Here is a 23,702-nt window from a genome sequence, read left to right as displayed (position 1 = left end):
AAGTGAGGTATACTGGCAAAACATAGGCAGGAGTCAAAATTATCCTTATTTTCCTTTAAAGTAAAAATGTATGGAAGGAGGAATACCCCAATCTGTCAGAAAGAAGACAAAATTTTGATACCCCTGAAACTAATAATACACTATATGTTACCTAAATTGCATTTAAATACAAAATTAAAAAAAAAAAAAGATAAAATTCTGGTTTTGTATTTGGCTTGCTAACTGAATTCAGTGACCAATGGATTTATCCTCAACAACATGAAATGTAAGAGGGAATTATACAGTATCACATATTAGATGCATTCTACCGCATGTACATGATAGTTGGAATTAATTTAGCCAAAACATAATTTATTGTTCAAGGTCTTATAGTATCACATTGGCACAGGGAAGTAAAATTTCTAAAATAATCTTAAAAGGCAACACATTTTAAATCCCTATGGAAAACAACTTAATTGAGCAGTATATGTAAAAGAGACTTTAAAGTATTTAAACTCTCTGACTGAATCGGTCTCCTTCTGGGAACCTAATAAATAGAAAAATACATAAAACCAACTACATAAACAAAGGGGTCCATAGCAACAACTGGAAATTTCTTAAATACTTAACAATAGGAAAATATCACTCTTCAGCCACAAATAATGCTACAGAATATTCAATGACAAAAAAAAAATAAATAAATAAAATAAGAGTGGCGCCTGGGTGGCTCAGTCAGTTAAGCGGCCAACTCTTTATTTCTGCTCAAGTCATGATCTCCGGGTCCTGGGACTGAGTCCTGTCTGGCTCCGCACTTGGTAAGAAGTCTGCTTGAGGATTCTCTCTCTCTCTGCCCCTTCCTCACTTGCACTCTTGCTCTCTCAAATAAAGACAGAAAGAAATTTTTAAAAACAAAACAAGAGCTAAAAAAAAAACAAACAAACCGAGTTGTCAATCTGATATACTGTACATGTAAACAGGAAAAAGATACCACCTCGAATCACACTACCAGAAATCATCACTACATTACTATTGAAAATATATATTATATATATTATTATTATTACTACTGTAATAGTAATAATACTATATAGTATACATAGTACATATTACTAGAATAATATATAATAATATACTCTATATTATGCTATATTACTGTTGAATATATTTATATTATATAAATATGATATATATTCATATAGTCAAATACTCATTCCTGTGAATATACATTCAATATGTATTTATTTTAAAAGAGAGCTTTTCCCCTTAGTTCAGGAACAAGAGGAGGAGGTCCACTCTCACCACTTTTTAAAAATAATTATTTTATTTATTTATTTATTTGAGATAGAGAATGAGAGCAAGCGAGCATGAGTTAGGGACAGAGGGAGAGGAAGAAGCGGGTTACTCACTGAGCAGGGAGCCCGATGTGGGGCTTAATCCTAGGACCCTGGGATCATGACCAGAGCCAAAGGCAGACACTTAACTGACTGAGCCACCCAGGGCCCCCGATTGCATATATTTTATATCCTCTTCCTATAAATGTATAATTTTATTTTAGTATAATTAATATATAGTATTGTATTAGTTTTGGGTGTATAATATAAAGATTTTATTTATTCATTTGTCAGAAAGAGAAAAAGAGCACAAGCAGCGGGAACAGTAGGCACAGAGAGAAGCAGGCTACCTGCTGCTCAAGAAGCCTAATGACCTGAGCCAAAAACAGATGCTTAACTGACTGGGCTGCTCAGGTGTCCCATAACGGTGTACCTCTTAATCCTCTTCACCTGTTTCACTCATTCCCTCAGCCATCTCCCCTCTGGCAACTACGAGATTGTTCTCTATATAAAAGAGTCTGCTTTTTGGTTTCTTTTTTCCCTTGTTTGTTTGTTTTGCTTCTTAAACTCTGTAGGAGTGAAATCATATGGTATTTGCCTTTCTCTAACCAACTTATCTCACTTAGCATTATACTCTCTAGATCTATGCATGTTGCAAGCGGCAAGATTCTACTCTTTTGTATGGTTGAGTAATACTCCACAGTATGTATGTATCATATTTTCTTTACCCATATGAATGTGTAATTTTTAAAAATTAAATTTGGATCAAATTACAATACAGAATTTTTTGCAACCTGGTATTTTTCATTCATTATACCAGAAGCATTTCCCCATTACCTTTGGATTTTCTTTGAAAAAATATTAATGTCTTCATAATATTCTTGCTAGAATTGTACATGCCAGAATTGACCCTGTTCACTTTTGAATGACATTTAAGAAGTTTCGTGAACAATCTTTTATATATTCACATAAAAAAATCTCTGATTATTGTGTGTCAACTGTACTTCCAACTAAAAAAAAAAAATCTAATTATTTCCTTGGGTTATATGTTCTGAATTAGAATGACCGGACTCAAAGAGTGTGAATATTTTCAAATTCCTGATACACTGCCTACTTTTACAGATTTACTTTCAACCTATAGTGCAAAACAAATACTACATATATAACACATGGTCAGAAAATCGTTCTCAATTTCTCAACAGGTCATTAGTAAATATTCTTGTATGTCATGACTTAGAAATAAATAAATACAACCCAATTGATGAACTATTTTAAAAACAATCTTACACATTCAAACTTCTACTGATAATTTCATTTAAGTATTTATGTTGTATACTTAAAAAAAAACGAGAACTCACCCAGAAGTTAAAAACAGTGTGTAATAGGGGGGAAAAATGATGTGTAATAGGATACTTAGAAGTAAACAGCACAAGTCATTTCAGATGAGCATGGAGATAAGATGGTAATTGGTACCTGAGGAAAAAGTAATTGCTCTTCAGCCATGATTTTAGCTCTAAATTGGCTGGCAGTTCAGACAAAAGGGAAAATATGTCAGCATTTATTTTAGACATGACATACTATAATTTTTATCTCTAGAATTCTTATTTGAATGTAAATTTGCGGTCTCTTCTGATTTTACTGAACCTGAGCATGTGTGAAAATGATAAAGGCAAATCCCACACACCAGGTTTGTGAATAAATAGGCTGTCTGTAAAGAGTTAAAAAAATAAAAAGAAACATTTCCTACTTAAAGAAGTTCAGTAGAAACAAAATATACCTTGAATTTCATGGAGGAAAGTTTATAGAGGATCTCTCCCATGTGCTCACGGATAATGGACCACGTGATTTTATTGTCACTCTGTGCAGTGGTCTCAACAGCTCTACGGGCCATATCATAAAATGCGATCATGTTGGACAGCATCCCGACCGTCTTGTAGAATGGGCAGAACCTAAGGTTTAAGTGAAAATCAAAGTAATTAATAAAAATAAAATCCAAAGTAGGACACCTTTAATAATGAGGACACACAAGTTAATATTCAACTTGGATCACACGCATGCTTGTCAACTTTCTGACACATTTAAACACACTTGCGTACAAATTTTATGCACATTCTATATTACACTTTCTGAACAATTTTCCTTTGGTTGAGTTATCTTTGTATGGATGGCCGGAGCTTCTTAAGTTACTGATACAGATTTTATATTGCCATATTTTCTGCTTGTCCTACATTCTCTTTTCTTTTTTAATTTTTTATAAACATATATTTTTATCCCCAGGGGTACAGGTCTGTGAATCGCCAGGTTTAAACACTTCACAGCACTCACCAAAGCACATTTGTCCTACATTCTAGTAATTTTCCCATGTGTCAGTTCCCTCTTCAGTTCAAATAAGATCTGAGGGAGAAAAGCTAGCCTATGATGAAACGGCTTAATTTATCGAAGTTTAAAAGAAACGGAGACTTTAAATAAGTCACAGCAGTAGTAGACCCAAGTGGGACATCTAACAGAGACTATGGCAGAAAGAAAGAGACTAGGACTATTGGGAAACAGAGTAGAAAAGTAGGACACAATTACTTAGGAAAAGAACAGAAGTGGCAGTTCTTACAACAAGCAGTTGTAAGAGGTAGTGAGAAAAGCACCTGAGGAAGGCAATGATCCCTGGACTCTACATACTACATCACAAACTAACCCAATTAAAGATGGCTGGATAGTGAAAACACTGTCATAACTACACAAATGAATAAAATCAAAGATAAGGGGACATATTCAGTCATTAGATATTTGCTATGAAAACACAAAATAAACCTATATACTGAGTCAGAGTTGTGTCTGTATGAGGGAAAAAAAAGATTTCTAATGTGGAGGCAGCTCTTTCTTCAAAACTCAACAGAATATCCTCAAATAACAAAAGAGAATCAGGATAGGTTACCTGTCATAAGGAGTATATCCATTTTGTTGTAAGAAATCATCTTTGATAAGTTTTGCTACCTCCAGAGTGATTTTATCTGTTTCGGCTAGAGAAGCCTAAGGGGGAAAAAAATTTTTAAAGAAATTTACTTCCATAATATGGAACTAGTGATTATAATCAATTAAGCAAGCAAAAACTGTATAATCAACACACAATCATCTATCATTAACAAATTCACTTCATAAATGCCTGTTGATTTTATTGTGGTAAAAACATGTAACAAGCTTTCATCTTTAACCATTTTTAAGTGTAGTTCAATAGTGCTCAGTATATTTGCATTGCTGTGAAACAGATTTCTCGAACTGGTCATCTTGCAAAGTGGAAACTGTATACCCATTAAACAGAAATTCTCCTTTTCCTCCTCTCCTAGAACCTGGTAACTACCATCCCACATTCTGTTCCTATGTGACTACTTTAGATGGAATCATACTGTATTTTTCTTTTTGTGACTGTTTTATATCACTTAACATAATGTCCTCAAGGTTCATCCATGTTGTAGCATGTGTTAGAAGTCTCCTTCCAAGGGCGCCTGATGGCTCACTGGATTCAAGCCTCTGCCTTCAGCTCGGGTCCTGGTCCCAGGGTCCTGGGATCACTGCATTGGGCTCTCTGCTCAGTGGGGAGACTGCTTCCTCCTCTCTGCCTGCCTCTCTGCCTACTCTCTGTCAAATAAATAAAATCTAAAAATAAATAAATACAGAAGTCTCCTTCCTTTCTAAGGCTGGATAATATCCCATTACATATATACACACCACATTTTGTTTATCCATTCAGTAATCAAAAGATAGTTGGGTTGCTTCTATCTCTTAGCTATTGTGAATAAGTGCTGCTAGGAACATGGGAATACAAATAAATTAATCTTCTTTTTTTTAAACACTTTGTTCACATCCTGTCTTGCTAGCCTAACTATTCGAATTCTGAGTCTTGAGTTCATTTCAAAAACATCTTCACATTCCATAAACAGTTACTTTTTAATTTTTCTTAAAGATTTTATTTATTTATTTGACAAAGCAGAGACACAGTAAGAGAGGGAATACAAGCAGGGGGAGAAGCAGAGGGAGAAGGAGAACCAGGCTTCCCACTGAGCAGGGAGCCCAACACAGGGCTTGATCCCAGGACACCGGGATCATGACCTGAGCCTAAGGCAGACACCTAAAAGCTGAGCCACCCAGGTGGCCCTAAACTAGTCCTATAAAAAAAATTACATGGTGTTTATAACTATGTAAATGCATGGGGTGCCTGGCTGGATTAGTCAGTGGAATGTGCAACTCTTGATCTTGGGGTTTTGAGTTTGACCTCCACCGTGGGGGGGAAAGATTACTTAAAAATAAAATCTTAAAAAAAAAAAAAAGAAACTATGTAAATGCAAAGTATAGTAAGCATGTACTCATCTATACCTGAGTGCTGTTAGAGCTTCTTTAACTATCACTGCTGCAAAAGCTTTAACTTTGGCAATCATTCTAATCAGCCTAGCCAGTAAAGATTTGTTGGAAAGGGCGGCAAAGGAACAAGCCGAGTAAGTGAACTGCAGTCTTTTGTCATCTATGTGCAACTAAGCTTCTTAGAGGTAAGGATCAGGTCTTTCTTTTCTTTCTCCTGTTTTTTTTTTTTTTAATCCCTTTTATACATTATCCCCTCTTCAACCGTAAGTATTAAATTGTGTATCCTTTTATGTGCATAAATTCATTCATTTTGTATTAGTATTTTAAATTATGTAGAGCAGTCACGTTTGTGTCTGACACTTTTTCAGAACCATCCATGTTGCCGTGTGCCACACAGTTTGCTTCTAGGTCTTTCAGACCTCATTCTCCATGGTGTGCAATTTCCCTATTTTTTTTTTCTTTTTTGAGAGACAGCATGTGAAGTGAGGGGGAGCAGAGGGAGAGAGACAATTCCAAGCAGGCTCCACACCTGGCGCAGAGCCCAGTGCAGGGCTTGATCCCATGACCCGAGATCAGGACCCAAGTTGAAATCAAGAGTCAGATGGACAGTGGGTGGCTCAGTCGGTTAGGTGTCTGACTCTTGATTTTGGCTCGGGTCAGATCTCAAGGTTGTAGAATTTGGGCCCTGTGTTGGGCTCTGCTCTGACAACGGAGGGTGCTTGGGATTTTCTCTTTCCTTCTCCCTCTGTCTCTCTCCCACTTGCTCTTGCTCTCTCTCTCTCTCTAAAAAAAAGTAAACAATTATAAATAAAAGTAATGAATTTCAAATACTTCTTCCACATTGGTTAAGATGTCCTTTTTCCATTACATTGGTGAGTTACAATAATCATATTTGCATTACTGAGATAAACTTTACTAGTTTATTTAGTTAGTTAGTTATTTACTAGTTACTTACTATTTTATTTAGTTTCAGTTTATTTATTTAATTATTTACTATTTACCAGTTGTTTATTTAGTTAGTTTTATTATTTATTTAGTTGAATCATATTTGCATTCCTGAGATAAACTTTACTAGTTTATTTATTTATTTACTAGTTACTATTTTATTTAGTTTTAGTTTATTTATTTAGTTATTTACTATTTATCAGTTATTTAGTTAGTTTTATTATTTATTTAGTTGAATCATATTTGCATTTCTGAGATAAACTTTACTTGCTCATGCTGTATTATTTTATTCTTTTTAATACCCAGCAGAATCTAGGATTTTGAAACCAACAGTCATAAAGAAAATTAGCTTGAGCTTTTTTTTGTCTTATATTGTCTTTTCTGGTTCTGGAGGTCTTTGTTTCTACTTCCTCATACTTAGGGCCATAGTACTCATTTATAAATAATAAGTACTTAATATGTGCTAGCTATGTAATAATACTATCATTTGTGGAAAAAGAAATTAGGAGGTGACTTTATAAATCCTTCTGATTCCTAGCCCTGGTGCTCCTGCAAAAATATAATAGATCCAAACCACACTACCTCTAATTTGGTTGGTGATGGGTACACTGTATTTTAAGAAATAAAAGTAAATCAAGTGTTTTTCTCATCTAAAGTATTAACGAGGACTATGCCAAGTTCTACAAAGGATCAAAAAGAATATAAGTCCTGAACAACTTAGTTACCCCTCTTGATAGACCATTTTGAAGTACAAGCCCCTCTTCTTGAATCTGGGCAAGATCTGTGGCTATGACCAGAACATAAGACAGAAGTGATATACCAGTTGTGAGACCAAGGCTTAAGAGGCCATTGGATTCTACTTCCTCTCTTTTCAATCAACTCTCTCTGAGAGCCCTAAACTGTCACAAGGAGATACTACGTAGAGAGAAAAATGCCCAGCCAACCCTTAGCTATTCCAGCCATCTCAGCCCAAGCACTAAACATATGAGGGAACAACCTTTCACATGATCCCAGCCCTCAGTCACCATATGACTGCAAATGTATGAGGGGCCCAAGCAAGAATTCTAATGGTCCATCAACCCCAAAACTACAAGCAGTAAAACACTGTTCAGACTTCTAAGTATTAGGAATAGTTTGTTACTCAGCAATAGATAACCAAAACAATAATCATTTTTCTGCCTTCCATCACACAAATAGGACCTGCAAATATCTGCCGGATAAAGGATAAGCCAAAGTTCTATTAGTTCAAAAAATATTTAATTTAAGTACTCATTTTGCTAGGCAAGAAGCTGCATATCCAATGTTCTGTCTGTCCTTGCAACAGACCAGTATAACTCACAGACCTGTCCTCCATGGGACTTAACCACTCACCTTTCCCACAAGCTGTACAATTTCTGCCAGGTCTTCTTCCTCCTGCAGAATCTCCTTAGCTTTGGTCCTCAGAGGAACAAATTCTGTGAAGTGTTTGTCATAGTACTCGTCCAAGGCACGCATGTACTTGCTGTAGCTGATTAACCAGTTGACAGAGGGGAAATGCTTACGTTGAGCTAGTTTCTTATCTAAGCCCCAGAATACCTGATTTAAAAACAAAACAGACAAATACAGTGAATTTCTTAAAAAAATTTTTTTGTAAAGTCAGAGTATACATGTTTGTCCAAAATATGCAATTCTATGATATTTTGGTCAAATCATCAATCTTTTTAGTATATCCCACATATAGCTGAAACAGAATACAACTTACAATTAAAAAAAATATATTCCTTTCAGTTTCAGGATGGATATCATTTACAAATCAAACTCAAATTGTATCTGAATTTCCTTAGCAGTGTGGCAAATCTGATAGAAGAAAAATGAATGGACTCTTTTGAAAACTCATTATGGTCCCATATAAACTGAGAAACCAGAAAGTTCTTACTGAGAGAATAGATTCTTCACTTTGATTAAACATCTTGAAACATTCTGACTAAATTCAATTCCCTATTAAAGGCCAATCCAAAAAGATCTAACAGTCATTTTTCTAAGGCCAAATGTTCACATATATTTTATGCATTCTTAACTTTGCTCGCCCTTTCCCTGAAATTGAAACTCAAAATGTTAGCAAAATGTTAGCAAACACCTTGAGAGTTATAAATACAGCCTCTGCCATTTCTTTTATCAGATACTGACAGAAACATAAGCAAATATTCTCTTTCCCCACTAACAATACACATACTTACGAATATATCAACATTTATTTTCTTTGCTATTTTCTTTACAATAGCCCTGAATTGTATACATCTTTCATTTTGGCTTCTTTTGATAGCCAGGTTGACTAGCTATCCACTACAATTCATGCCTTGTCACTGGAAAAAGCTGCGTAGGCAGAAACTGTATTTTCCAGCTTGGCTTTTTCATCTGGGTGTGGCCAACTAAAAGAGTGGGGTGACTGCCTCTGAGCCCAGAGTTCACAGTGTGGGTGTGCCTTCTCCACTGTTTCCCCCATGCCAACCCGATGCAGGAAGTTACCAGGCTGGGTGACAGTGAAATCCCAAGCTGGAAGGAACCCTGCTCTCTGAATTACTAGTGAGTGGAAAAGAGCCACCCTCTCATACAATCATCTGCTTTAGACCACACCATGAGAAAAAAGAAACTTCCACTGAGTTTTTGCCATTATGCACTTTTTAGGCCTATTTGTTTCTACAATTAGGGTTACTCTCACTTAAAGGCTAGTATTATTCTAACACTAATAAAACTCTGCTATTCTGGATGTATTTTCCACTTAAAGAAATTTAGCTTGTTATAAATCTTGGGCAAAGAGCTAAGAAAGAATGGACAGTATCAAAAGCTCTCAGTGACAAAATGTTTCTAAAACAGACTTTCCTACTGCTTACTCTTCAGTGAGTAAATTAAATACTTCACAATGATTTAGATAATGACATCAGAGCAGAGTCAGGGTGGAAAACCTCAGAAGTTTACTATGCTAGCAAGACATACCTGAACAATACCAAGAGTAGCAGATGTAACTGGATCAGAAAAATCACCACCAGGAGGAGAAACCCTGTATTTAAAGGGGAAAAAAAGTCATTAGAGATGTTTAAGAAAAGTAACTGGCATATGAAAATAAAAACTGTTTGAAAGTCAGTATTATTGTAAATAACTTTAGAATTAACCTTTATTTTCTTTTTAAGATTTTATTTACTTATTAGAGAGAGAGCCACAGAGCACAAGTGGTCCCTGGTGGGGGATGAAGTGTGGGTATAGAACAGCAGATCCCAGAACTTTGGCATCATGACCTGAGCTGAAGGCAGACACTAAACCAACTGAGACACCCAGATACCCCTAGAACTAACCTTTTTTGAACTACATTTTAGAATAAGAGAAACTTACATACAAACGTTAATAAAAATCAGTACTAAGTTGCAAATAGCAATGGTAACTACTGAACACCTTCCAGTACTAGAAATGAGAGAGATAATCAGTTTCATGATTCTAAACAAAAGATGAAACAGGAAGGAAGAAAAAGTTCCAAAAACAAAGTATGGCTTTATGTAGTGATCATGATCTCCACTTTTTTATCCTGATACAATGTTACCTTAACAGGTCTATAATTTTCTAAGTTATTAAGACATTGTGACTTAAATATGATAAATCAGTTAAGCTGAATAACCAGAATAGGCAGAGAGAACCTAAACATGTACATTGTAAAGAACTCTTTGGGTGACCCTGGAGTGCAATCTTGGTTAAGAACCACTACTCCCAGGGACACCTGGATGACTCAGTGGGTTAAAGCCTCTGCCTTTGGCTCAGGTCTTGATCCTGGGGTCCTGGGATCGAACCCCACATTGGGCTCTCTGCTCCACAGGGAGCCTGCTTCTCCTTCTCTCTGCCAGCCTGTCAAATAAATAAATAAAATCTAAAACAAAACAAAACCACTACCCTCAGAGGAAGCTGAACCTTTTCTCTTTAAAATAAATGAATTTTAATTTTTCTTCTGAAAAGTAAGTGATTGAGATGCTTACGCTCCTACAATGCTGACACTTCCTTCCCTTTCAGGATTTCCCAGACATTTCACCCTGCCGGCTCGCTCATAGAAAGAGGCCAAACGGGCACCAAGATATGCAGGATATCCACTATCTGAAAAATCAAAAAAGAAATTTAAGAGAGGTTCTAAGCCAATCCTAAAAATCCTATCAACCTTCTTACATGATAAGCAATACAAAGACTTACCTGCAGGCATTTCAGCTAAGCGGCCCGAGATTTCTCTAAGGGCCTCTGCCCATCTAGAGGTAGAGTCAGCCATCATACTGACGTGATAACCCATGTCTCGGAAATATTCTGACAGCGTAATTCCTAAATTGGGAAGAATATTGCAAATTATAGTTTTACAACGTAGAATCCTGATTTTGTCACCCTTAAGAAAACTTTACAACAACAACAACATGAGATAGATTGCTAGGTGTTCACCAAAATCTATTCCCCTCTTCTTTTATGCACACAGTTGAATTATGTTTCCTGGCCTCCTTAATATTTATATATGACCATGTAGGAGCGCCTGGGTGGCTCAGTGGGTTAGAGCCTCTGCCTTCGGTTCAGGTCATGATCCCAGGGTCGTGGGATCCAGCCCCGCATCGGGCTCTCTGCTAGGTGGGAAGCCTGCTTCCTCCTCTCTCTGCCTGCCTCTCTGCCTACTTGTGATCTCTTTTCTGTCAAATAAATAAATAAAATCTATTAAAAAAAAAAAAAGATATGACCATGTAACTGACCTCGAGCTAACAGAATGAAAGTCAAAGTAATGAGTTCCATCATCAAGCAAGCCACATATCCTTCCATGCTCTTTATTCCTTCTCACTTACTGATATAGAGAGGACTCCCAGGAGCCCTGGAAGTCGTGAGTTAAAAATGAAAGAGTACATTTCAGCCTAGGTCCCAGTCCAGAATGACAGTATGAAAGAAGAGTGAGTCCCCTGACCACTTGAAGAAAACATGTTTTATTGAGCAATGACAGTTTGGGTTTATTTGTTGCCATAGCCTAATCTAATACAATACACATTTTAAAAAGTAGGAAAAGACTTTTTCCTTATTCCTTGTTGAGATAATTAAGCCTGAAATTAATTTCCAACCCCCCAAATAATTAGCTTGCTTGGTTATTTTTCAAAAGTTGAAAATGTTATTAACCTGAATAATATTTAATTATTCAGATCATTCTGCTGTGCATTATCAGGTTCCATTTTATTAAATTACTTATAGTAAACCATTTAGAAGAGCCTAGCATACAGAAAGAAGTCCCAGGTTCTAGGTTTTGTTCTGTCATCAAATGAAGCTAGCTTCATTTCCCAGTGTGGTTTCCTAATCTGTTAAAATGGAGTAACTCTTGCTCTACCTGTATAAATCAGATGAGATGATACATATAAACATCCTCTGAAAAGTACAAGATACTATACAACTTAACATACTAGAAAATTATAGTTGTTACAACACTGTAAGAGCCCCAAAATCTAATGCCCTGATTCATTTTATCAGTAAAGAAACAGAGGCATATATAAGTAAAACAAAATGCACTAAAAAAATTCAGCACTTTACTATTTATCATATTACATCTTTCAGAATAAGAAATACTGATATCCAAGTCTTCAAAAAGATGATTCCATGGTCAAAATCTTTAAAAAAAAAAAAAAACTTCTCATTATTGAGGCTTAAAAAAAAACACATCTGTCATCAAATATTCCAATGTGATGATGGCATCAGGTCCTTTCTTACACCAGCATGGCTACATTTTCAGTCTCTGTGATGATGCTCATTAATGCTTGTATTAGAAAGACTTAATGGAAGAGACAGAGACCCATGAGTAAACTTCAAAGGAGTTTCACAGACCTAACGATATCAGTTCCTAACAGTTAAAAAAACAACACCTCAGACAAAAATCAAAAGATGAACAAACTGGGAAAACACTGGCAACTCATGACAGATAAAACGCTAATTTCAAAGCTTTTATAAATCAGTAAGAAAAAGGAGTCCTATCCAAAAGGAACATGGACAGAAAGCAATTTTCAAATGGTTAATACAGAGAGGAAAAATGCTAGCTCACGAAAGAAATACAGACTGAACAGGTACCTAATATAAAGCATGGATAGTAAAATGCGAATTGACAAATCTAGGTACTGAGAAAATCAGCGTTCACTGCAATATTCCTTCAAATGTCTATGTGTCTGATAATTATTGGTAAAGATATGGAGAAACAGAACTCTTTTTTGCTGTTAACCCTTTTGAAGGGCTATCAAAATAAAAAATCTACATTAGCTGTTGTATGCTTCACAATTTTTCTTCTACAAATTTACCTTACAAAAATGGACAAAGAAATGTGCATAAAACATGAAAAGAACTATAAAAAAACCACACATAAAGATGTTTTATTGATACAAGGTTTGTGATAGCAAAAAAAGATCAATAATCCAAGTGTCTACAGAAAAATGCTGGTTAAATCAGTTATGATGTAGCCATACAGCTGGGATACTGTGCAGCTATTTAAAAGAAGAACTCCTGTCTTAAGATAGATGAATTTGTCACTTTCTCCTTCTCACACAAGTTAATCACCAAACAAGGAGAACAAGAAATATAAAAACTCTATTATTGGGCGCCTAGGTGGCTCAGTGGGTTAAGCCTCTGCCTTCAGCTCAGGTCATGATCTCAGGGTCCTGGGATCAAGTTCCGCATCGAGCTCTTTGCTCGGCATGAAGCCTGCTTCCTCCTCTCTCTCTCTCTGCCTGCCTCTCTGCCTACTTGTGATCTCTCGGTGTCAAATAATTAAGTAAAATCTTAAAAAAACAAAAACAAAAACAAAAAAAACAAAACTCTATTATTAAAAACAAGGGGATACGTTTAGTCCCAAAACAAAATCATGAGGAAAGCCACCTAAATGAGGTAAAACCCAAACAAGAATTCACAAGAAGCTGGACATCTCAGATTAAGTCTCTGCAAAACAGGGGCAAAACCAAGAATCCTTTGTCTGGAACACTGCACAAGGGATACAGATTCCTTGGATCCAGTCTGGCATCAAGAAGCAGGGAGATGGTGACAAACAAAATACATGTAGGCACTCCTCTACAGTAAGGAAGAGTAGATGAGGCAGGGTAGAAGAAAGAATTCACTGTAAGTGACTTTGCAGCCGTAGATTTCTGTGGTAGAAGAGAGGAGCAAAATAACTTACTTACACAACTCCATGCCATTACAAACTTCACAGATTCCCATGAAGGAATCCTGCCACGCCCTCCCATCTCAAGGTAATAGTTAACAATACACATCAGTACAGGAACTACACAAAAATACAGAAGAAAAAAGACAGAAGAGCAAATGCAATGATGGTCAAAGAACCTGCCAAAGAACCGATGAAAGCTGTGGCCATGCTTAATTAATGAAAGAAAATGTTAATAATGCATCCTACCACAAAATAAAATCTCAAGAAATATACAGTAAGCTCAGTAAAGAGGTTTCATGAGGAAGCAAAACTCAACAAAGAGCTGGAAGAAAAAATAAAGCCATTACAGAAATGAAGGTTTTATTAGAAGCAAAGCAAACAATAAACCCTGATTATCCTGTGAACAAATGGACAAAAGGCTAAATAAAAAGGATCAGAGAGAAAAGATATGTGTGGAAAATAGACAAAGGAGACCAGTATGTCTAGATAACCATAAGAGAAGAGAAAAAGTTTCAGAAACAATTCTTAAAATCTTCCCCCACCCCCAAAACAGACATATTCATTGGTTGAAAAGGTAACTATGTTTCAGGGAAAATTCACCAAAACTATCAATACTGGTATATATCCTAATAAAGTTATAAAACTTTAAAGAGAAATTCCTTTGGGCAAAAAGAAAAATCAGTAATAGAAAAAAAAAAGTTGTTTCAAATCTTTACCTGGCATTTTTTAAAAAAAAAGATTTATTTATTTTGAGAGAAAGAGAGCTCACATGAGTGAGCACACCAGGAGAGACAGAGGAAAAGGGAGAGAGAATCCCAAGCAGGCTCTGCACTGAGTGTGGAGCCTGATGTGGGGCTCAATCCCACAGCCCTGAGAAATTAATCTGAGTCAAAACCAAGAATCCAAGGCCAACTAACTGTACCACCCAGATGCCCCCCTCTCCCTAGCTCTTAATGCTAGAATAAGAGGTCTCAAGGAAACAAATATTGATCCAAAATACTCATACCCAGCCAAACTATATTAAAATTTAAAGGCAGTGGAGAGGGATCTGACTGGCTCAGCTGGAAGAGTGTGCAAGTCTTGATCTTGGGGTCATTAGTTCAAGCCCCAAGTTGGGTGTAGAGATTATTTAAAGAGAAAGGGAAAATATAAAGAAAATTTAAAGGCAGTGGGAAAAAAAATCTTATGAAGAAAAAAGAATCTATGGAATATAGTTTTCCTGAGCCTTTCTTGAAGGAACTTCGTAAAATCAGATTTTAGCCAACCATGAAACGAATGGAGAAACTATAGCCAAAGGACTGCTGTGGGAACTAACTTCATTTTATTGTAGGTTTAAGGCTAATACAAATATTGTATGTAGGGTTACACAACAGAATGTGAATACTATAAATCCTGAAAATGTAGAAATAAGAGTACCAAAATCTGGGACAGAAGTGGGAGCAAAAGGTAATATATAAACAAATGGATTTTCTTATCTTTTATATCCAGCCATCAAGATATAATTCAAAACTGATAATTCAAGTTATAGAGATTCAGATATATTTGGAATTAGAGCAATGGTAAAACATGTAATAAAAAAACAATAGTAGATTTGTCATTTATGGTCATGCTAGCTTTAAACTTATGAATAGATATAAACTGCCTTTTTTTTTCTTTAAAGATTTACTTTAGAGAGAGAAACAAGAGGGTGAGTGAGTAGGGGTAGGGACACAGAGAGAAGAAGAATCCCAAGCCGACTCCCCACCAAGCACAGAGCCCAGCATAAGGCTTGATCCTAGGACCTGAGATCATGACCTGAGCCAAAATCAAGAGCTAGACTCTTAACCAACTGGTCAACCAAGTGCCCCCAGATGTAAACTGCTTTTATTCCAATTCATATACTCACCAGTATAAATAGAAGCTTCTCTAGCAGCAACAGGCATATTGGAGGTATTGGCTACCAAAGCTGTCCTCTTCATAATTGATTCCACCTTACCATCAACTTCCATTGTGAGCTAGAGACAAATAATCTATTTTGATCCTCTAATTTCCAAATAGAATATTTTAGTCCCCCATTTTTTTTTTTTTACAATTTACCCATACTTAATTCATTTTATAATCAGTTTTCCTGAAGTAATATTTCCCATCACTCCAACCCTTTCTCCCTACCTCACTGTGCTGTAAGAAGACAGGCATTATTTCTATTTTATAAATGAAATCTATTATTTTATGGAAGAAGGAATATTAGTTTAGCAACCTAATAGATCATATAAAACCGATATAAAGCTCCCATCCATAAATACTTTGTCTATTTTCTCTCCACAACACCATGAAAAGAAACTTTAAAGTATCTGACTGAAAAAGTCAAATTCCTTTCCTTGAATATAAAAATTGAATCACAAATATAATTAGAAAATTCCTTAAGAGATCCTTGACAAATGAGAGCATTGCTCCAGATCCCACATAAAGCTTTATTAATTGCCACTGAAAGTTGATTTGTGGTATCTTCTCTAGAATAACATTTGAAGCTTTATATATACAAACCTCTGGAAAGTCTCGGAGGACTTCAGACATCTCATTTCCTCGTTCACCACATCCTACATAGATGATCACATCACTGTTGGAATACTTGGATAGGGACTGTGATATCACTGTCTTCCCACAGCCAAAAGCCCCTGGGATTGCAGTAGTTCCTCCCTGTACACATCTAAGCAAAGAAAATACAGTGGATAACTTCACTTGGTAATAAATACTAACAAATAAAGTAGGTAAGTGACACAGAAATACAAGTTAAGGAAAAAAAGCACTTTGAAATACTTTCATCTGTATCAATATCTATATATAACTATATACACAAAGATAGATATACAGCTACAGATACAAAAATTGCTTTCCCAACTGATAGCTATAACTGCATTTTTTTTGTTATCATTAACCATCTCTACCATCTTTAATAGTTAGAAAGTGAGAATATAAGCCAAAACGTACCTGGGGAAAAGGAATACAAAAATAAATAAAACAGTACTAATGATCTTTGGAATGCTTATATAAATTAGTTTATGAAAGCACAATATAGGAATTAAAGCTAAAAGACAAATTTAAACTAATTTACTACGTAGTCTTCTGATGCAAAAAATAAGACCTAAGAAAATCATATCCTGCCGTAAAGGTTAATGAACAAGGACTTGTATTAAGGTGTCACTGTCAATCCCTCTTTATGCATTGCGTGACTATTTATGAAGTACTTCCTAGGCATTAAACACTGCCTGGAGATACTGGAGAGACACCAGCAAATAAGATAGCCACGTTTCTGTCTGCACAAAGCCCACATTCCAGCAGGGTAAAATGAAGAGGCAGCTGGTGATTACAGTGCCATTTGGCAGCTACGTTCGAACTTTCCCTATGAAGTGGTACCAGAGAGTGAATCACCCTGAAGGGCAAAGGAAAGTACATGTTGTGGTGTGTATCTGTGTCCGTGTCCATGTATGTGTGTGTCTGTGTGTGTGTGTATGCAGGTACAGCAGGAGGGTGTGGGAAAAATAAATGAAATGTATTGCTAAGGAAAATGTCTTTGCAATATTGTGTTCTACTCTAAAATTCACAGAAACACGATAGCCTTAATAATAATGATAGACTTCTTCAATATAAAACTATAAAAACTAAAACTAAAAACTATAAAACTATTAAAACTATAAAAAATATGCATTAAAGTTTTTTCCCCTTCAAACTTTTCAATGACTTCAATAAACTGAGTCCATCTCTCAAATCACTTTTAACTTGGGCGGGGAGGCAGGGCTGGGTGTGACCCAGTTTGGAAATTCAACAATTCAGTGTGAAAAGTGCTAGCACAGAGAACATCCAAGGTGCTATGAGAGAACACAGCAAGGGATACAAAGTGCGACACTGGACTGGAGTGTGGTTAGGAGATCCTTCCAACAGTAGCTAAGACCTGAAGGGAAACAGAAATTAGCCAGATGAAAAGAAATAATGTTCCAAGCAGAGGAAACAGCATATCCAAAGGCCCAAGTGCAAGAAGGAGCACTGCTTGAGGAACTGAAAGTCCCTCAGGATACCTGGCAGATGGTATATAAAGTGCTAGGGCAGTCAAGTGGCTGAGATACTGGAAAGTAAGTGACAGCCAGATCACAGCCGGTTTTGTAAGGAGTTATGGAGTATTTGTTTGAAAAGCAGTGAAGTGCACTTAGAGGTTTCAAGCAAAACAGTGCAGGACCAGATATGTTTTAGATGGGTCATTACATAATATGGACAATACTTAGAAAGAAGGCAAGACTGAAGAGAAGTCTGATTAAAATGTGATTATTCCAAGAATTAGGGTAGAATCCTTTATTAAAATCATGGAGTAGGGATGAAAGATATAGATTTTAAAATGTCCAAGTAATAGAATAAAAGTACTTGTTCAATAATTAGGTGTCGGCAGGTAAGAACGATCCTTGAGAGGAGTCACAGATTTCACATTCGGCATTTTACCAGATGGATGACAGTGACATTGGTTCCAAGAGACAACAAAAAAACATGAGCAACTTTCCAAGAGTGGTGATTAAGATAATGATTTTAGCTATGAACATACTGACTCTGAGGCACCTCTAAGGCATTCAAAAAGAGAGGTATGAATAGAAGTGAATATTTGAGTGTGGAACTCAGGTGAGATCTGGGAGGAAGATACAGATTTGGAAGTCATCACGTTAATATTTAATATTTAAGTCGTGAGTGTGAAAAAACTCTTATTATCAAAATTAAGGGAGAAGGGACCTGAAATGAAGAATAAGAACTTGGGGCGCCTGGGTGGCTCAGTGGGTTAAGCCGCTGCCTTCGGCTCAGGTCATGATCTCAGGGTCTTGGGATCGAGTCCTGCATCGGGCTCTCTGCTCGGCAGGGAGCCTGCTTTCTTCTCTCTCTGCCTGCCTCTCCGTCTACTTGTGATTTCTCTCTGTCAAATAAATAAATAAAATCTTTAAAAAAAAAAAAAAGAATAAGAACTTGTGGACAGAAGCTAATAGGAAAAACAAAGAAAGAGGATATTTCAAGGAGGAAGGAGTAGAAAGCAGTACCTGAAGTTACAGGAATCAAGGAAATACTAAAGCTTATTTACTGAATTATCAGTACAGGAGTGAATGATATTCGTGAGAGTAGTTTCAACTAGGTGGGCAGCATGAATTAGAGTGGGAAAAGTGGAGATGGCCACTTTATTTTTTCAAGAGGTCTCGCTATGAAGATGAGGAGACAAGTAGTGGAAGGTCGAAAGGAGTAAGGGGTGGAAGGCAGACATTTTTTTCATTAGATGGGAAATAAAGGGAAGATAAGCTTGAAGCTGATATAAAGGGAGATAGCCTAACGTGAGGTCTCTGAGGAGACATGAAGTAGGATATACTCCAGAAAGAGGAAAGGAAGAAGGAATCAATGGAAGTGCACATTAACTGAAGGAGTTTCAAATGTGATGGCCTCTAAGTTCTCTCTGAAGGCTCTAGCATGATCACTTTTTGTCAAACAAAGAAGGAAGAATGGAGCTGAGGCTTTGACACAAGTGTAGAGGTCTGAAACAGCTGCCGAGTAGAGGAGGAGAATGGTAAAGAGGGAAATGCCGGACGTGACCCAGCAGTGATGTACTAACTTGCACTGGTTATCTGATTTTCTCAGCAGCCTGTGTGTAGACCTGAGAGAAGGGGATAGCTGGATGGATTCACAGCTGGGAAGCTGCCGGGAGGGATGTTGCTAGGTGTAACAAAAACAAAAGAACAAGAAAATTCAGTATCCCGGCAAATATGCAGAAAATTGACAGACTAGTAAGCTTAAGCTAGATACTGAAGGATATGGAAACAGGAGGTACTGACTAATAAGAAGCCACAGGATCGAATATTTTAATGAGAAATAGCGAGAATAACTCAGAAAGTAGGTTTCAAGGGTCAGTGGGATGTATGCGAGTTAGTGATCAAGGTTAAAGGAGTTACTGTACAATGGCTTCAGTCTTTCCTGGCGATTAAATATAAAGTCATTTGTTGAAAGTAAAGCAGGGTATGGTGAAGCCTGAGAATTTTAAGAGATTTTTAAACAGTCGAAGAAAATGGCAAAGTGTAGACGTGAGCAGCATGTAGAGCTCCGTTGATTTTAGAAACCATTGACTTATAGTGAATGATACCAATCTACTCATTCTAGGATAACTTAATAAAGATAGTCATATCTTTGGGCACAGATTTTCTTCTGGAAATTTTATTTTTTCAGAAACTTTCAGGAAAAAAAACCTTTCCTTTTCCAACTGTGAAACAATAAATCTTCAATGATTTGACTCTATAACAAGCACTGGCAATATATGAATATATTTAACTAGTTCACTATTATTTCTCTAGATAAATTTATTATAGGATTAGCACAGGAAACCTTTCATCTATAAACCAGTGAAACAATAAACATATATAATCCTGAGGGAAAAAAAACACAGGGCACAGCTCAAACTTACGGAAAAAGGGCATCAAGAACCCTTTGGCCAGTCAACAAGGGATGATTAGCTGGCAGCTTCTCAGTGACTGGCCGAACTTGACGTACAGGCCATACTTGTACCATGCTAAACTTTTCCTTTACGCCTTCAAATTCAAGCTCCAAGACAACATCCTATAAAAATAGGGCAGGATGTTAAGTACAGTCAAATCTATGAACATTCCTTCCTCTAAAATCAAAGTAATTCCAGATTCCTCTTGGGAGTTGGAGAGGTGGTATGTGGAAGTAGGGAAGGAGATCTGTATTTCTTAATGCTCATCTTTATATACAGAGTTCTCATTTTTTTAACCAGGTGCACTTATTAATGTTTCAAGAATTAAAAAACAGGAGTTTTGAGAAAGAGGTATTTCAAGTAACAGAGGAATAGTTAAATTATATCGATATGCACAGGGACAAGTCTTAAAAGATACAGATGACACTCTTGGGACTGGGGGGAGAAATGAAAACTTTCAGAATTTACTTTGTATGCTTTGTGTGCTTACTCTATTACAATGTTCTTATATTGATTTAATTAAAAATGCTTACCTATTAAGAACCCTAACATATTTAATAAAGTTAAATATTAAATATTTACAAAAGCAAAAAGATGAGTAATACTCTAACATTTATGAACACTGGGATGGTTTCAACTATTCAAAAACAATCCCAACATCCAGACTTATAGATATCAGTAATTTTGTTGATAAGTGAATTTGAATTACCTACCTCAGAGTATTTCATTCCGTGTAGGAGTGTATGAGTCTCAAAGCTAGTGAGTCAGGTTGGCTGACGGCCCAGAATCCCAATCATTACTTAACTCTTTTGTTCTCAATATTTTGTAGAGAACAGACTTACTCTCATGGAATGATTAGAAAAATATTCTTTTATCACATTTTGTTGGGAACAGATTATTTGTTATAATGTTCTCCTTAATAAAGTTATCTTCATACCCACAAAGACTATTGTTTGTTTACTGTATTTGATATGATACGACTATCAATAACATTCAAGGACTAAGTTTTAAATAGCTCATCCAGAGTCAGAATTCATATAATCTGTCATACAGTTTACTATATAAATATATACTGACAGTTAAAAGCAAAGTAAGTCTATTCTATGCCTAAAAGATCAGGTTTTAAGTAATGTAGCATAAGTTAAGAAATGTTACACTACATATTGCTTTTCCTTAAAAAAAAACCCACAAAACTCAGTATGTTCTGCTTTTTGTATTCCCAAGCCCAAGTTTAAAAATAAAATCATAAAAAAATCTTAAAAAATTATAGGAATTATTTACAGGGAACATCAGGTATTGGCAAGGATGTAGAGAAAGGGGAGCCCTCTTGCCCTGTTAGTGGGTATGTAAATTTGTGGTACAGCTATGCTGGAACCTATTTTTGAGGAAAACAGGTTCCTCAAAAAGTTAAAAATATAACTACCCTACAACTCAGCAATTTCACTGTAGGTAATTACCCAAAAGATACAGAAATATGATTCAAAGGGATACATGCACCCCAATGTTTATGGCAGCATTATCAACAATAGTCAAACCATGAAAAGAGCCCAAATACCCATCCATTTATCAGTAGATGGATATTTGGGCTCTTTTCATATATATATATGAAAAACAGACTTTTAACTGTAGAGGACAAACTGTATATATATATATACATGTATATATATATATATACATGTATGTATGGAGGAATATTACTCAGCCATAGATAAAGAATGAAATCTTGTCATCTGCAACAATGTGGATGGACCTAGAGAGTATTATGCTAAAAGCGAAATAAGTCAGTCAAAGACAAATAGCATAGGATTTTACTTGTATGTGGAATTTAAAAAAAATAGATGAACACGGGGTGGGAATAGAGGCAACCATAAAACAGACTTTTAACTGTAGAGGACAGACTGAGAGTTACTGGGTTGGGGAGAGGGATCGGCTAAATGGATGATGGGTATTAAAGAGGCCCCTTGCAGGGGCACCTGGGTGGCTCAGTCCTTAAGGGTCTGCCTTTGGCTCAGGTCATGATCCCAGAGCCCTGGGACTGAGCCCCATATCAGGCTCCCCACTCGGTGGGAAGCCTGCTTCTCCCTTTCTCACTCCCCCTGCTTGTGTTCCCTCCATCGCTGTCTCTCTTTCTCTGTCAAATAAATAAATAAAATCTTAAAAAAAAAAAAAAAAGAGGCCACCTGTTGTGATGAGCACTGGATGTTATATGTAACTGATGAATCACTAAATTCTACACCTGCAACTACTATTATTACATTGTATGTTAACAGGAATTTGAATTAAAACTTGGAAAAAAAATGAGTAAGTGAATCTAACATATAACACGATGACTGTAGTTCACCCTATTGTATTACATACTTAAAAGCTGCTAACAGAGTAGATCTTAAATGTTCTCACCACACCCACAAACAAACATTAAGCACCCAAAGTGCTCTGATGAAGTATTAACTAACCCTATTGTGGTAATCATTTTGCAATGATAAGGGTACCAAATCATCATGGTTTAAAAAAAAAAAAAATTATGGGAGCTATTTAAAACCTACACATTAAGTATCAATTCTATGACTATTTAGGACACTAAAAAGGGACAATTATCTGGTAGCGCCACACTTTACATAATAAAGTTTAGATCAAGTTTACATAATAAAGATAAATAAAGTTTATTTAAAGTTTACATAATACTTACTGAGGTATCGTAATTTCCAGGTGGAGCAATGTAAGTTACAGTTCCTCTGTTACGTGGGGGTAACATGATTTTGTGTTTGATGAGTGAGTTCTCATTGACAATTCCATAAATATCTCCACCAGTGATGTGACTACCAACCTAGAGAGCAAGTACATTTGCTGTTTAATGTTCAAATAAACATCAAGCTGTTTAATGTTTAAATAAATGCCAAGTAGATTCATCCTTGCTGCCATTATTTAAATCATCTGCCTCACTTATCAATAAAACACATTAGTTCTGTAATTCTTCTAGCAGATTTAAAGAAAAATTTAAACTATGCTTCTGTGGTCTATTTTTATTTGATAAAGTACAAAATAGTTCACTAAACATCTATTTCACATTCTTTCACCAACTTTAGAAATCTTGGTTATAAAGACATACCCGTAGGTTTTTGCAAGGTGTAAAATCCCATTTGACATCTCTGCTGAGAGCGGACACATTTACTCCTCTGGGAATGTAGATACTTTGAGTCTGACTGCTGATATCTGACAAAGGTCTCTGAATACCATCAAAAATAGCTCCCATGATGCCAGGCCCAAGCTCTACTGAGAGGGGTTTACCAGTGCGGAGTACAGGATCTCCAACAGATACACCAGCTAGAAACAGTAGTTGAGGAAAACTCACTATGAAAGTTTAGAAACACTCTAAGAAGGAAATACCACAGTTGGAAGAGGAGATGATACTTAAGGAGCTAAAACAGAAATTCTCAAACTTCCTTAA

General features: G+C 36.2%; 1 protein-coding gene across 2 annotated transcripts in view; it reads right to left on the bottom strand.

The window, feature by feature from the left end:
* ATP6V1A (ATPase H+ transporting V1 subunit A) overlaps positions 1-23,702 on the bottom strand; it is a 60,037-nt gene that overhangs the window by 2,454 nt on the left and 33,881 nt on the right. The window contains exons 4-15 of one of the 2 annotated variants that reach the window (XM_044251411.1): positions 23,364-23,578; positions 22,944-23,081; positions 20,228-20,379; positions 16,300-16,462; positions 15,662-15,770; positions 10,812-10,934; positions 10,604-10,718; positions 9,579-9,642; positions 7,977-8,180; positions 4,240-4,334; positions 3,088-3,259; positions 2,682-2,783 (exon numbers count right to left, since the gene is read on the bottom strand). In XM_044251411.1, the coding sequence (XP_044107346.1) occupies positions 2,724-2,783; positions 3,088-3,259; positions 4,240-4,334; positions 7,977-8,180; positions 9,579-9,642; positions 10,604-10,718; positions 10,812-10,934; positions 15,662-15,770; positions 16,300-16,462; positions 20,228-20,379; positions 22,944-23,081; positions 23,364-23,578 (1,610 nt within the window). In that variant the 3' untranslated portion in view covers positions 2,682-2,723. Of the gene's footprint in view, positions 1-2,681; positions 2,784-3,087; positions 3,260-4,239; positions 4,335-7,976; positions 8,181-9,578; positions 9,643-10,603; positions 10,719-10,811; positions 10,935-15,661; positions 15,771-16,299; positions 16,463-20,227; positions 20,380-22,943; positions 23,082-23,363; positions 23,579-23,702 lie in introns of those variants that run through there. The other variant, XM_044251410.1, reaches the window with a different exon arrangement.

Source organism: Neovison vison, chromosome 6, assembly GCF_020171115.1.
Source record: "Neovison vison isolate M4711 chromosome 6, ASM_NN_V1, whole genome shotgun sequence".
Lineage (NCBI taxonomy): Eukaryota > Metazoa > Chordata > Mammalia > Carnivora > Mustelidae > Neogale > Neogale vison.
This window is presented reverse-complemented; position numbering and strand designations above follow the sequence as displayed.